The 16,188-nt window shown below is 39.9% G+C and overlaps 1 protein-coding gene across 9 annotated transcripts in view; it reads left to right on the plus strand.

Annotated features, from left to right (window-relative positions):
* The window catches only part of Lmbr1 (limb development membrane protein 1), a 135,048-nt gene that overhangs the window by 86,211 nt on the left and 32,649 nt on the right, over positions 1-16,188 (plus strand). For all 9 annotated transcript variants that reach the window (XR_004770972.1, XR_004770973.1, XM_027428644.2 and 6 more), the window contains 3 exons: positions 9,332-9,412; positions 13,628-13,704; positions 14,247-14,324. Coding sequence is in view for 7 of the 9 variants with exons in the window: in XM_027428644.2 (XP_027284445.1) it covers positions 9,332-9,412; positions 13,628-13,704; positions 14,247-14,324 (236 nt within the window). In the remaining 2 variants the exon portion in view is untranslated. The remainder of the gene's footprint in view (positions 1-9,331; positions 9,413-13,627; positions 13,705-14,246; positions 14,325-16,188) is intronic.

Here is a 16,188-nt window from a genome sequence, read left to right on the forward strand (position 1 = left end):
CCATTATTTTGACTGTACCTACCATTCTATAATATTCCTAAAGCTGATTGTTTTAATATTTTTGCCCTTGCTTGTAGTTACTGATAGTGAAAGTATATTTTCATGCCCACAGTTGTATTGGGTATCAGAAGTCTTATAACACCAGGTTCATAGTCATAGTTAGGTGACATCATGCCGATAGATAGTATAATGTTAATAGCTATGAACATTACAAATCGAGTGGGCCTAGAAATGGAGCTTGTGTGTGTGTTTCCTCTGCAGACACAAAAACAGATCCAGTGGAGACTTGGACATGAGGCTTCAGCTTCCAGGTGCTTCATTCATTGGGTTTGTGGAGCATGGTGTGGTGTTTCTTGGGACAGTCCTTTTGCTCTGTGAACCTTTAGGAGCCTTGGGCTTGAACAGTCGCTTTTCTGCCCAACTTACTTGAAATAATATCAGAACTTGAAAAATCTCCCATTCTTGGAGATGGGATTATTGGTCAAATTTAAAGTTGTAAGCAACTAAAATTTTATAGTTACTTGGATCATATTTTCTAATCTGCCCCTTTTTGTTTGGATGCTAAATTAAAAAATAAATATAATCTGTTTAAGCTGGATATTGCTACTTCCAAAAAAAAATACTAACAGGATACTGAATATATTTAAGGTACATTTTTTTGTGGAAATAATTTTATTTCATCAAGCTATTTGAATTATGCCTATGCCTAAGTTGAAATGTATATTTCTTTTAAAATACACTGTATATTTTAAGTTAAATAATATCTGCCCTTGAACACCTGAAGCTATCTTATATATTGAGACTGTTTATGCATTGGAAAAAGTATAAGGGCAGCTCAGTTACTGAAGAAATAAGGGAGTTTGGGAAATTCTGTTATCTTGGGAGCAAAATATTTTCAGTACCACACCAGTTCTTCAGCTTAAGAATAAAGCTGGGAAGAATGCCTTCAGCTATTAGTTTTCCTGAATCCAAAGACATGGGTGGGGCAGGATCAAAAATACTCATTTGATCAAAGTTATTGGCTCTGAAGGTATTCTTACCTGTGTAAGGAAGATGAAAGGTGTTGTTTTTATTGCATGCTAGTAACAGTGTAATTTTGAACTAATTGGTGTTGAACTGCCAATCACCTGGGGGGAATGCAAATAGATACTCTTACAGTTTCCTTTGAGGTAGTGAAATCTTATGTCGGGGCTGGAAGAAAAACAGAATAATACCGTGAAATTGACCTTAAATGAGCTGCTTTGTGGTTTTCTTGGAGAATCCCTTTTTATTTTTCAGGACTTGTCTAAACAGGTTTTTGTCTACAATTTGACTTATTGACTAGACAATGCTGACACCGAACATTTTAGGTTTGTTTTAAAATAAAATAATGATAATATAGTTTTTAGGGTATTTTCATTTTTGATGCAACTTAAATTTATGCAGTAGTTGAGTGTTTGTTTACAGCATGTCATAAGTCCTCATACTAGCCATTGTTGCCTTTGGTTATTTATAATGAAGGGTTCTATCCCACAAAGCTCACTTTTTACTTGGTTATTAATTACCATGTAATGAAGGAAGGGAATGCCCAGGAAAGCTGTTATTTCAGGTGACTTATCTGAGGACAGTAGGAATATGTTTTTGATTTTTATGTGAAAGATAGTACTTACCAATTACCTCTTGTGTGTCTGGTGTTGGGCTACCTAAAATAATAGCACATTTTAGAAATGTGACTTCAGGGGGTTGGAGAGATAGCTCATTGGTTGCTTTGCCAGTGGACCTGGTTTAATTCCTAGCACTCCCACACAACAGCTTACCACCACTGATAACTCCAGCAACAGGGAGTCTCAAATCCTCTTCTGGCCTCTGAGGGTACTGCACGCATGTGGTGCACAGACATACATGCCAGGAAAGCACCCCCACACACAGAATAAAATTTAAAAAAAATGTCACTTCAGCTATTTTTCTTTGAGGAAGCATGCATTCAGTGTTAAAGACATTTGTATTGAGCTCTGTAGACAACATCACAAGGTAGACTACTGGTCTCTTCACTTAATTTCAAATTGACAACAGGAACACTGTCCCGGTAGCCATTCTCTTTCAAAGTTCAGAATATCCATAAATTATTCGCCAAGCCTCAAACTGATTACTGGAAGTAAAATATCACTGTTAGCTAATTTGCACTTTGATTTAAAGATACTTGATAGTCCTACAGTGCTGTGCTGTCCTTTGTAAGTTCTGTTTCCTTTGGAGATGCCCACTAACTTTGTAACCTAATTGCTTCTCTTTTGCTTTGGTTGCTAGAATCTCCAAACTAAATTTGTAGTCAAGCTGTGTAGCTTTGGGTCACAATGCCTGAGTTATTGCTGTGCTATATTGAGCCCTACTCTTGTAAAAATATAACTTGGATATTAATGAATAAAATAATGAAGCCAAGGCACTCTGGAGACATCATGGAACTTTTAGCCAACATGTGGCACTGGATCTCTGTCTCTGAAGATGGTCAGAAATGAGAGGAGGACAACTAGGGGACTGAGGATGTGTGACTTTTCTAGGGACTTAGGAAAGAAGGCTTTTGATCTCCATATTGAGACCTACGTGGCTTAGCAGTCCTTTGCTTGAGAATGGTCATTGTTTGCCCTAGTACTCAGGTTAGCCTTCTGAGTCAGTTCTTTTGGCTCCTTGCCCATTAGTCCCAAGTTGTTTGAAGGACCACCTGACCTAATTAGGTGTAAAGGAAGCACCAGTAAAGACAGAAAACAGAAGAGGAGCACTTTTTTTAGGGCCAGGGAAGAAGAGGATCACCTGACAACTGAGACCTACTTACTAGTTAATTGGAGAGTTAGACAGAATTTGTACCTAACCTGCAAAAGTAACAAGATGGGCCAAGGAGGTATATTAGAAAACAAAACTACCTGGAGCTCAAAAAAAAAAAAAAAAAAAAAAAGAATTCCTTGAGGTAGATAAAATAATGCTTACCTAAAGATGCCCAATCCCAATCCCTAGGCAGTGTGACTGATGAATGAATATATGAACCCGCAGAGACTGTAGCAGTGTGCACAGGGCTGGCACAGGCTTAAGCCAGACAGGTCCTAGCACTGAGAGCAGAAAGTAGATGCAAATTCCCATCCCTGACCAAGAAACCATCTCCAATTGACAAACTACTTGCAAAGAAAAATTGGTTTTCTTCAGTGGAGTGTCATTGAGTATATTAATACTTAAGGCTAGGCCTCAGGCTCAGCAGTAGATGACCATCAAACAAAATAAAACAAAATTAACTTAATGCTATTTTTGTAGACTTTTGTCTCCTATTGCTTTGTTTGGGCATTGTGTGTGTGTGTGTGTGTGTGTGTGTGTGTGTGTGTGTTACTACTCATTTGCTTGTATATTATGGTTTCTGATTTTTTAAATGGGTTTTGTTTGTGTGTGTATGTGTTTCTTGTGTTCTTTCTTTCTTTCTTTCTTTCTTTTTTCTTTTTCTTTTTTTTCTTTTTTTTTTTTGGTTTTTCAAGACAGGGTTTCTCTGTGAACTTTGGAGCCTATCCTGGCACTCAAACTCACAGAGATCAGCCTGCCTCTGCCTCCCGAGGGCTGGGATTAAAGGCATGCACCACCAACGCCCGGCTGTTTTTTCTTTCTTAAAAAAAAAACTTCCAGGCAGTGGTGGTTTATGCCTTTAGTTCCAGCCCTTGGGAGGCAGAGGCAGGTGGATTTCTAAGTTTGAGGTCTGCCTGGTCTATAGAGCGAGTTCCAGGACAGGCTCCAAAAGCTACACAGAGAAACACTGTCTCAGAAAAAAATAATAATAGATAGTTCAGCATCAATTTACCATCTGCAACTTGTAACAGGCCACTAAATAACATATGCAGTTGTAAAGGGTTTTACACACACATTCCCCAAGATGTTACTTACTGATTAGGGCAAAAAAACCAGTATTCATGTCTTCATTTCACACCTCTGCATGGAGAACTGAACTTATGCCAGATAATTCTAACTTCTACATTGAAAGAAAAATGTAGCATTAGTCTTGAAATAATATTTCAGCAAGATGAGGATTTGGAGGAAAGGGTGAGAAGCCATAAGGCAATGATTAGCCAACGTGGTAGTGAGAGTTTTACCTTGACACAGTAGTCTATACATAAAAGCAGGCTGTAGGCTAAGGCTGCTTATACTGACATTATAATGAAAAATCTATCCCAATAGGGGAACTACAAATGAGAAGGTAAGCACTGAAGTACCCACTGAACCCCAGGAAAGAATCAACAAAGGTTCTTGTAGCTGGGGAAAGAAGGAAACGACGAAATAAAGTCAAGGTAGAATAATAAATAGTCCACACATTTGCCCTGCCCAGAGGGAAAAGCCCCATTCCTCACATCAGTCTAGCTTGTGGGAGGCACAGTTTAGTCCCTTGATGTCACTGTTGAGCTGCTGGAAAACCACATATAGGCTTGCTCTTCTAAATTCTAATCCAAACTTTGGGTTTGTGACTTAGTGGGAAGCATCCTGATGAGTTCATGCAGTGAGGAGTGACAGCAGTGAGGTTCAGAGAATCATAAACCTAAGAGGACAGAAAATTCCAAGGAGAAAAAAACCACAATAAAAATTTGGAATTTAGCAGACAGGAAAATGTTGGAATTAGCCAGTTTAACAGAACAAAAGAAGCCCATTCCTAAGTCATCTGTGCTTGATTTATTCCTTAGAATCTCCCAAAGTCACAAAGTGGCCCCACCAGGTGGGGTAGTATGCACTAAGAAAGGGAAAAACTGTCATGAAGTGGCTTAATCTCCACATCCTTTGCTCCATCCAAGGTGCCAGGCACATGCCTCTTGTCCGTCATAGCAGAAGGGTGGGGGTGCCTACAGACAAAAATACTAGGCTCTGTCCTTCCCCACTTGTACAGCTGAACTTTATTTGACAAGGAGGTTGCTCAGGAGGAAAGCTCTACAGCTCTAGCAATAGGGAATCACTGGACTCTCTATGTGAAACTCATCTTGTCTGAAGTTCAAACCATCATTTACTCCTCAGAGCTTCATTCTTAAAACCAAACAACCAAGATTGGGGACTGGGGAAAGCCTCCCATATGAACACAAGCCCACATGGGCTTGTGTGGATATGGGGTGTATGGAGGAAGAATGACTCAAGAAGAAACACTCCTCATACCCTCAGATGGACAAGGAGGAGAAAGGCCAAGGCTCTATCACCTGGGCCATCAAGTCACAGAAAGGGTTCTTAAAACTTAGAAATAAGAAAATAAGCCAGAATGACAAAAATAAGTATAAGAGGTAAGAATTTTAGAGACCCCTTTAATAGAGATAGTCTCTAGCTAACAAGACATTCCTTCCAGACAGGGATAAGAGAGAAAACATGAAGAAAATGACAGGATCAAGCAATTGTTCTCATCTGATGTATGAATTTTGGTATTGCAAATGCTCACCGTATTTCCAACACTGCATAGACATGTATTCACAACAAAGATCCTGTACAGTTTACAAATGTCATTGACAAGCAGACCTTCCTGGGGTAAGACTGAGAATTGCTGCAGATGTCTCAAAAGCAGTGCTGAAGCTGTAGCCTCATGACTAAAGGCCCTGGCTGGTGGTGCTAGTTTGCAAGATGCTGCAAATGTTAGAGTAGGCGTTCTCAATCTTCCTAATGCTGAGACCCTCTAATATAGTTCCTCATGGTGTGGTGACCCCCAATCAGAAAATTATTTTTGTTGCTTCTTTGTAAGTGTAATTTTGCTACTATTATGAATTGTGCTGTCAATGTCCGTGTTATCTGATGGTCTTAGGCAACCCATGGAAAAGGGTTGTGATCCACAAGTTGAGAATGCACACTGCATTAGAAGGTAGATCTTAGCTTCAAGAAGCTGGAGTCATGTCATTGAAAGGGTATTCTGTCTGTGATTCCTCCCTCTCTGCTTCCTGGCCACCACGAGGCATGAAGAATCAGCAAAACACCTCTTGGTGAGGTGGCATTAGGAAGAAGCAGGCATTAAAACAAGTGCAAGCAAATGCTTGACACTGAGCTTTGTGGACATTTCATTCTGATAAGGACAAAACTTTTAAAATTCACTGAAAACTAAGACAAATAGTGTGTGGCAAGCTGATGTCCTGAGTTGTTCTGAAAGCAGGTAGTGCATTTTACTGAATGTCACAGGGTGAACTGAGTGGGAGAACAGAGTGAATGAGAGTGGGCTCCTTAGCACATCATCTTGCTCAGGTCCCGCTGCCTTTTCTCTGATAAAGCAAAGCTTTGCAGTTTTCTTTTTCCCTTTCACATTTCCTAGCGGAGGAAGGAAGCACTCTTGAACTTTCATTCTGGGGTCTAGATGATTAGGTTGACTTCTCCCTGCTGTGCTGTGTTCATCAAGGCTCCAGGGACAGACCTGACTGAAGGCGACTCTGACATTCTTGTCTCTTATACTTTACTTATTCTTGTCATTCTGGCCTGTTTTCTTATTTCTAAGTTTCAATGAAGAAAAGACAGACACAGAAAGAAATTGAATTCGGTTGGACTGGGCTCTCTGATGGGGAAAACAAAGCAAGTAAAACTCAGTATGTTTATCATATTGAGTTGAATAGGGAGGCAGGGTTATTGTATAGAGCTGAAAAAGGAAGCAGGTTTAGTTAATGTGAGTAGTAGCAGTCTCTGTAGGGTATTAGCCTGCAGGCCATAAATAGTCCTGGGGAAGAAAGCTATGGTGGACCTTTGTATGCACTCACAATCAACATTTGCACTTAGACCTGGAAGGAAGGCTTTGCTATCAATTTTCCCATGGGTCTGAGGCTTTGTGGTTTTGTTTTTTCAAGACAGGATTTCTCTGTATAACAGCTCTGGTTGTCCTGGAACTCACTTTGTAGACAAGGCTTGCCTTGAATTCACAGAAATCTGCCTGCCTCTGTCTCGCAAGCACTGTGATTAAAGGCGTGCACCACCACCTACTGGCTACCAATGAATTCTTAACTAATAGAGATTAAACTTCAAATAAGATTTAGCTAGAGGGCTGGAGAGATGGCTCAGAGGTTAAGAGCACCGGCTGCTCTTCCAGAGGTCCTGAGTTCAATTCCCAGCAACCACATGGTGGCTCACAACCATCCGTTATGAGATCTGGTACCCTCTTCTGGTGTGCAGATATACATGGAAGCAGAATATTGTATACATAATAAATAAATAAGTAAAATCTTTAAAAAAGATTTAGCTAGAGAATGATTGCAGTGAAACAAACACATACATACACACACACACACACACACACACACACACACACACGCCGGGCAAGTAAAATGGAAGGAAAACTTTAAAGTTGTCAAAACAGAATTTACATTGCAGAACATTTTTAAAGAAAATGATCATAATGAGATGGTAAGATGTTTTATAAGAAACATGTAACAGTCTTAGAGATATAATAAGGGAGACCTTCAGCAACCAAATGCACATTCATAATGAAAATAATCATTTAACAGTGGAGGAAACCTAACCTGGCACATTTGTATCTGGGGATTTAAATTTATCTGTTTCAGGATTTAGAGATCAAGCAGAAAGGACAGGAGGATACTGTACACAGAACACTGGCGAGACAAGTAGAAAGTAGGAATGAGGAAATCCACCTGAGAAACATGAGATGTGATCTGATGCATTTAGGAAAATGTGCATTTAAGTAGCCCAGCACTGTTACAATAGATCTTTCTGCCAAAAGCCTCCTGAGCCCCACTGCCATGTGTGAACTTTACGACAGCCGCCAGCCCAAGTTAGGCCCAAATGAATACACAGAAACTTGTATTAGGTTTAAAGCTGCTTGGCCAATGACTAGGATTCTCATCTGCTAGCTCAGTCTTAATTATCATAAATCTATATATTTTATAAGACTTACCTTATCAGACGCCTTGTTGGTGTCCCTCCTGTCCAGTGGATCACATCGTGCTGCTGGAGCAGGAGCGGAGGGGAAAAGAGGGCCCTTCCTGTTTCTCCTTTGCTTAAATGAGTCTCCTTGCTATGTCACTTCCTGCCTGGATCAGCACTTCTCTACTACATTTCCCAGAATCCTCTTTGACTCCTAGTTCCATGTAACTTGCTGTCTCATTGGCCAAACAGTATTTTATTTAACAATAAGATAAACATACACAGTAGTACATTCCCCATCACAGCACTTTGGCAAAAGTTCAACAGTTGGCCACACCCAGTGCTAGAGATGACATAGGCATTTTGAAAATAGGGATTTTCAAAAGCTATTGGTAGAAGTTGAAACTATTACAATAATTTGAATTATTATAGTATATAAAAACATTTAGGGAGTGTAAACTTTAAAAAGCTTTTAAAACTGCAAATGGCCCACCATTCTGAAGTTTGGAAATCTGTCTCACAGAAATAATAGAAGCAAATGGAACTGGCTACGTTAGTGTTCACCAGAATGATGCTGAGTGAAGTTACAGCACATCCAGATTGTGGCATGCATACTTAGCTGTTGGGAAATGTTTGTTGACAGGCAACAGCAAACGGTCAACTAATGTTTCTGGTTTGACATTTGTCTAAGAATTTGGATGAGTGAGAAAACCCATATGTAAGACAGAAGTTAAATAAGAATGTGAAGGAAGCCATGGAAGCACCGGCCACACTGGTGATGATTGTCATCTTAGGGAAAAACTAGAGAGTGGAAGGTCTTGATCCCTTGTTCTTGCTGTAGTAAGCACATAAAAAAGATTAATGTCGTAGATCAAGCAAGGAAAGACATTTTTCTTTTCTTTTTTTTTAAATAAGATTTATTATGCATACAATGTTCTACCTGCACATGTGCCTGCAGGCCAGAAGAGGGCACCATATCTCATTACAGATGGTTGTGAGCCACCATGTGGTTGCTGAGAATTGAACTCAGGACCTCTGCAAGAGCAGCCAGGGCTCTTAACCTCTGAGCCATCTCTCCAGCCCTCATTTTTCTAAGAAATGTGGTTTTCAGTCATCAAGAGCTTGGATGCTCTACAGTGGTTCTCAACCTTCCTAATGCCGTGACCCTTTAATATAGGTCCTCATGTTGTGGTGACCCCCAACCAAAAACAATTTTTCAATGCTACTTGTAACTGTAATTTTGATGGTGTTACAAATCAGAAGTATCTGTGTTTTCTGATGGTCCTATGGGACCCCGTGAAAGGGTCGTTTGACCTCCAGAGGGGTCTCAACCCATGGGCTGAGAACGGAGGCTCTAAATGGTGAGCTTTCATGAGACTCACAGCAGCATTTGTTCTCCCCAGCTGTCAGTGAGTCCCAGATGCTTTGTGTTTTAGCTAGTGATCTACCTGCTCTCTATCTAGTGTTAATGCTTCCGCTGCTACATCTACAAATACTTTTGCTTTCCCAGGTCTGTCTTCATCAGTGGAATTCAACATAATGGAATTGGAGCAAGAACTTGAGAATGTAAAGACCCTTAAGACAAAATTAGGTATTGTACTTTTTCTGGATTTATTTGTTGGTCTTGGTTAGTTATTTTAAATGACTGCAAGATATTTGAAAATTTATGAAAGTCTAGTTTGTGTTAAAAACTTTCTGTGTTCAGAGTCATTGACTGGCCTTTCTTATGGGAGAGCGTAAGTATATATTCTCTGAAATTGCTTTTTTTAAGGCGTATTTATTTTTATATGTACGAGTGTTTTGCCTGCATGTCTATCTATGTAACCCCTAGAACTGGAGTCACCAGTGGTTGTGAAACACCTTGTGGGTGCTAAACCACTGAGTTGTCTCTCCAGCCCCTGAAGTTACTTTTCAAATACGTTAATATTCAAAGATGTAGGGTTTTTGTCTCTTCACTTGAGTTGATTTTTCCTGTGTGTGGCTGCACACATGCCAGAGTGGGTGCAGAGGTCAGAGAACAACTTGCAGAAATAGGTTCTTTGTTTCTAACATATGGGCTTTGGGTATTGAACTTGATTTGTCAGGCTGGTGGCAGGTTACTGAGTCATCTTGTTAGCCCCACTTGCTTTATTTTTGAGAAATAATATATAAAAAATGTCTCTGTCAATGTGATTTTAAAAAATGTGCTTTTAAGGTATCATTTTTATGACTTATGTAAGGTAGTTTGATTATGATGTGCCTTAATGTGGTTTTCTTGGCTTTTGGTTCATCAAGTTTCTTGGATGTGGGAATTCACACTTTTCATATAACTTAGAGAAATTTTAGTCGTTAGTTTCTTCAGATGTTTTTCTTTTCTCCTCTGTGTTACCCTTTCCAGGGACTTCAGTTATTTGCAGATTGGCTGTAGCTCAAGGCCGCCTCTCTCTGTGTTTGGTTTTGGATAGTTTCTGTTGCTGTTTTACTCATCTCAACTTTTCTTCTGCAGGTCTGGTATGTCTCTTACCCCAACTGCTGTATTTTGTTCTTAGACACTGGTTTTCCATTTTGCTTGGGCCTGTTATCTTCATGCTGCTAATTGACATTGTTCAATCTGTTTCCTCCAACTCTGTTGGAAAAAAGAAGGAATATAGTTATTAGAGCACTCAAAGTATGTGTGTGTGCATGTGTGTTCACCCCTGGATGCATGTGCATGCCAGAAGTTAATACCAGATTTCTTCATTGGTGCCGCCTTCTTCTTCTTCTTCCTCTTCTTCTTCTTCTTCTTCTTCTTCTTCTTCTTCTTCTTCTTCTTCTTCTTCTTCTTCTTCTTCTTCTTCTTCTTCTTCTTCTTCTTCTTCTTCTTCTGAGATTCAATTTATTTTTATTTTTTATTGAATCTGTAGCTCACTGATTTGGCTACTCTGCCTAGCCAGAAGTCCCAGAGAACTTCCTGTCTCTGCCTCCCCAGCCCTGGCATTACAAGCGTGTGCGCTATACTGGGCTTTCTCATGTGGATTCTGGTGATCAAACTCAGGTTTCTGTGCTTGCACTGCAGGGACTTTACCAACTGAGCAGTCTCTGTAGCCCCTCTGAGAGCTGTGCTGGTTGTCTATTGTTTTGTCAAGCTAATTCTGAGACCCTTTAATACAGTTCCTCATGTTGTAGTGACTCCAAACCATAAAATTATTTTTGTCTCTACTTCATATCTGTAATTTTGCTATTGCTATGAATCAGAGTGTAAATATCTGTGTTTTCTGATGGTGTTAGGTGACACCCCCAATGGGGTCAAGATCCACAAGTTGAGAACTGCTGAGCCGGAGCTAGCGTCATTTGAAAAGAGAGAACCTCAATGAGAAAATGCTCTATCTACTAAATTGGTCTGTGGGCATTTTTTCTTTTGATTAATAACTGATATGGGAGTGCCCAGCCCATTGTGTGGATGGTGTTACCCTTGGGGAGGCTGAACATGTGACGAGGAGCAAGCCCATTAGCAGTACCCCTCTGTGTCCTCTGCCTCAGCTCCTGCCCCACACTGCTGCCTTGAGTTCCTGTCATGACTTCTCTTAGATGATGTACTACAACTGTAAACTAAAATGAACCCCTCTCTCCCCAGGTTATTTTTGGTCATAGTGTTGTATATCACAACAATAGAAACCCTAACTAATACAAAAGGATTTCTAATCTCTTTGCCTGTGAATTATGACATATTTGTTAGCTCTTGGTAAGTTTCAAATAGTTGGCTTTGTTTCATATTATTGTTTTTATTTTGTGTTTCTTTGTATGTTTGGCAACTTTTGATGGAAAAATAGGCATTTTTGGGATGCTGGCATTTTTTGCATCCCTGTGAGGAAGGAACTTTGGTTTGAAATGCAGATAACTAACTCAGTTACCTGGCTCTGAAATCTCATCAGGCTGGACCAGAGCAGTACTGCTCTAGGGACCTGCTCTACTGTGGGGCATCTCTCCTTGTGGCCTTTTGTGTTATGTTTTTCTCTTTTGCAGGGGGGCCTGCCACCCAGCTCCTAAGTGAATCACACATGGAGTCTTATTATTACATATGAATGCCTAGACTTAGCTTGGCTGTTGCTAGCTAGCTTTTCTTAAATTAACCCATATACCAGAGCTGGCCAATAGTTTCTCCTCCCCACCCTGGGCAAGTGACCCTGGCCGAGTGTCCTTCATTCACCAGCCCCCCCCCCCATCAGTTTTTTTTTTTATCTGTCCCATTTTCTTTGATTTTTTTTCAGATTCTAGTTAAATATACACTAGACTTTTCATCATTCTTTTATCATTTTTTTTTTTTTTTTGCCCTAGCCTCTCATGCTGTCTTCTGGTTGTCTCTCACTTTAGTATCTCTCAGCTGTGCCATAACTGTTGTTTGAACTTATTATTTTATTATTGAATCTTTAATTTCACATTCACAGTGTTATTCATTGATCAGATTTATTTGTGAGTTTTGTTGTTTTGTTACTTATTCAGTTGAATATCAGTTAAGGCCTCTTTCTATTAAGTCTGTGTGTGGACCAGTTGAGGGTCTGTTTCTGTTGGCTTTTTTTCCTTTTTGTCTCCTGGTAATGTTTGACTGACTTTTGGATATTTCTTAAAATTATAGAAACTGGAGGATATTCTCTTCTTTTGGGTGCGCTTTTACCATGGCCTTTCCATAGCTTTCCCACTACTGAGGTCTTGAGGAGGAAGGGATCTACATGGCAGGGTTACTTCCTTCCCTGTTTCTTCTCTCTGGGATTTTGCTTTCTCAAAGTCTGACTGCTTTGGTAACTCCAAGCTTCTTGTTTTTTTCCCTCCTTGATTCTCCTGGGTTTCCTGAGAGTTTTGCCTCAGCATTGCTGCTGCTTTTGCCTCTTTTACAAATGAAAAGGGAAAAGAGCTCTCTCTCTCTCTCTCTCTCTCTCTCTCTCTCTCTCTCTCTCTCTCTCTCTGTGTGTGTGTGTGTGTGTGTGTGTGCGCGCGCGCGCGTGTGCGCTCCTCTGCTTGACTGTATGTGTGCCACATATGTGTAGGTGCCTACAGAACTCCTGGGGCAAGAGTTACAGGTAATGGTGAGCCACACAGTGTGGGTCTAAGAAGCAGACCCAGGTCCTCTGGATGAGGAACAGGTGCTCTGAACTGCTGAGCCACCCCAGGCCTTTGCCATTCATTGTCTCTTGGCTTCCGCTTGATTTCTTAGACTCTTGGGCCCATGACAACTCAACATTGGAAAATGCCTTGCTGGGGATGGATGTCCACAGGGAGGGCTCACCTCTACTACATCACACAATATCAGCCTCGTTCTTTCCTTATCTTGTTGTTCTAATACATCCAGAGATGGTTTTCAAGTTCACTTCCTCTTCCCTAGTGTTCATAGCATGGGATGGGTGTGGTGTAAAGTAGTTTTTTTCAGCTAAAAGGGAAGTTCCCTTATAATCTTTGGAAAACAGATGCTCAGCCTTGGACCTGAGACTAGAGGGACTTATTGTCCACACTCAAATATCTGCCTATAACAGTGTATACATGTGTATCAAGTACACATATTCTTCATCTTAAAAGTGAGATATTCATTAACTGTATTTCCTTAAAAGTAAAATTGTGTTTACCAAGCTGAAATGTAAGCTTCATGAGATTGAACTTTTAATGTTGTAAGCTGATTTTAAATGGATTTTTATAGTTTGTAGAGGAAAATAAAAAGCTATCTTAAAATTTATGTTTTTTGGAAAACAAAAATAATGTATACTGTTTATACAGTATAATGAGGTGTGATGAAATTATGAATCTGGAGAGAATTTTTGGAAATTGCTGAAAATTTTTATTTTGTTTTTCTTTTTAATAGAGAGGCGAAAAAAGGCTTCAGCATGGGAGAGAAACTTGGTGTATCCTGCTGTTATGGTTCTACTTCTTATTGAAACAGTAAGAAGTTACTTGCTGGCTTAAATTAAGTGTATTTTCTTTTGTATAGTGTTTCCCAGTGGAGCTGTTCCCAGTAAACTGGGTTTCTATCAACAAAATCAAAATCTGTCTGTATCTCAGTTTATAAAAATTCAGCAGAACAAAAATGGAAATGAATGACAATTAGATAAATCCTTAAGGCTGTACTTCCTCCTGCAGCAGGAATGGCAGATTTTGCTTGAGAAGAATTAAGAAAACATAAAGCATGGCTGCTGCTCCAAAAGCTGCAGGAGTGGGTTCCTTTCCAAGATTAACTGTGATAAAGCTCAGCCCAGTAGAGTCTGTGGAGCTATGGGCTTCTCACTGAGAAGTCTACATAGTAAATCCATCCATGTTGTTATCTTCTGTCATAAACCTGGAAATTATAATTTACAGAATGTTTAGAATTTGTCTTGGAGTTCTTGTATATACTTTTCTGTCCCCCATTCTGAAAGACACATGTGATGGGTATTGTCAAAAGTAGTGTTTGAAACTGAGACCTGACAGCTCCCTCTCTGTTGCAGTCCATTTCGGTCCTCTTGGTGGCGTGCAATATTCTTTGCCTGCTAGTTGATGAGACTGCAATGCCAAAGGGAACAAGGGTAAAGTTAAATGCATTTAAAAGTCTTTCTACAAGTGTGTCTGAATATTTTATGTCAGTTCCTGGAATCACCTTTCTGGATGTAAATATTCCAAGCCCTATGAATTTCTCTGAATAATAAAGAGCTTTCACAAACATGTTCATAAACACACACACACACACACACACACACACACACACACACACACACACAGAGACACATGCACGCATGCACACACACGCACGCACGCACGCACTGTACACACACACACACACACATACACACACTCACTGTACACACGCATGCACTGTGGTTTCTAGGGCATTTGTTTTTGAGTATCAGGGTTATTTATAGACTTCAGTGTCAGACTTAATGTTGATTTTTACTGACATTTTTATTTGTAATCCTTTAAAGAAAATGCATGCTCTAATAGTGATGTATAAAGAGCAGATCAGCTAGATTTAACAAATTTGTTATATATTGGGAAAAGTGGAGGGAATTGTGTGTGTGAAGTATCACAAAGTTTATGAACTTGTTTAATATGTGTGGTTATTAGAGGAGAGTCCAGATGTGTTTTTTTTATAAGTAAACTTTTATCTGGTTTAAAGATAGGTGATTCCAGTAATCATGGTGGCATATGCATGTAATCCTGGCATGCAGTCCAAAGACTGAACATTGTGAATGTGAGCTCAAGGCTAGCCTGGGCTACACATTAAAACCCTGTCTCAAAAATAATCCCAAATAAGAAAGTTGATGATTTTGTTAGATTCTGGCATTCATTTGACTATCTGTTCTACAAGGAAGACATGTATCATTAAATATCCATAGTTAACATGCTGCCTTTTGTCATCCTTTTGCAATCCTCTTGCCTCAGCCTCCTAAGTGCTGAGGTTACAGATGTATGCCACTGTATTTAGCTTGCACACTTTTCTAGGCGTCTATAAAGTTTGGAAACAGTCCTCTTCTGCTGCTGCTGTTGCGGCTGCTGCTGCTGGTGTGTGTGGGCACACATGCATGTGCACATGTCTGTGCATGTACACATACATGTATACATACATGTACACACACATACTTGTGTTTATGTTTCGGGACAGGATCTCATGTAGCCTAGCCTGGCCTCAAACTCCCTCTGGAGCCAAGGATAACTTAGCGACTGATCCTCTTGCTCCTACCTCCTGCATACTGGGATTACAGGTATGGGCCACCAGATCTGGGGGCTTTTGAATATATAAAGTGCTATTTGATTTACATTTTGAAGTTCATTTTGTTTTCCTAGGTCAGCAGCTTTTCCGGTCCTCATAGTGGTAACTTTAAAAAACCCTCTTGACCTTATTATGTCACATTTCTCTGTAAGCCAGTTGTTGGCATTTTTTTTTTCTCATAGAAAAAAAGTCATTCCCTATCTTTTTAAAAATTCAATTGTCCTTTTATATGCATAACAGACAATTACATAACATTTAGCTAGATGGTCATTCCCTATCTTAATTCCTTTCTTTTCATATGAGATGAAGATACCCTGCTTTTAATTTCTTTAGCCATTTAGTCAAGAGACTTTCCCAACCAGCAGTGTGTCTGAGACCTCTTGTCCCCTTGTCACCCTTGATTCACCCAGCAGTTTTCCTTTGAGTGTCTTCTGCAAAAGACACTCCTGTCTCTGCAGCTCAGCTTGGTCTTTTTTATACCACAATCCCAAACCAGGAAGTTGCTCCTGTGACTTTTGTTGACTCACCACTCTTTAATGTAGCAGAAGAGCAGGGTGCATTTTGTGTCGTCTCCTTACTGCACAGTACAGTGACTTGTACCTCTAGGGCTCCCTGCATGCTCCTGTAAATGTATGAGCCCATTTTAAATTTTCCCCTAGTCTCCCTTGAGAGAGTGAATATTC

The sequence above is a fragment of the Cricetulus griseus genome, chromosome 8 (assembly GCF_003668045.3).
Source record: "Cricetulus griseus strain 17A/GY chromosome 8, alternate assembly CriGri-PICRH-1.0, whole genome shotgun sequence".
Classification (NCBI taxonomy): Eukaryota; Metazoa; Chordata; class Mammalia; order Rodentia; family Cricetidae; genus Cricetulus; species Cricetulus griseus.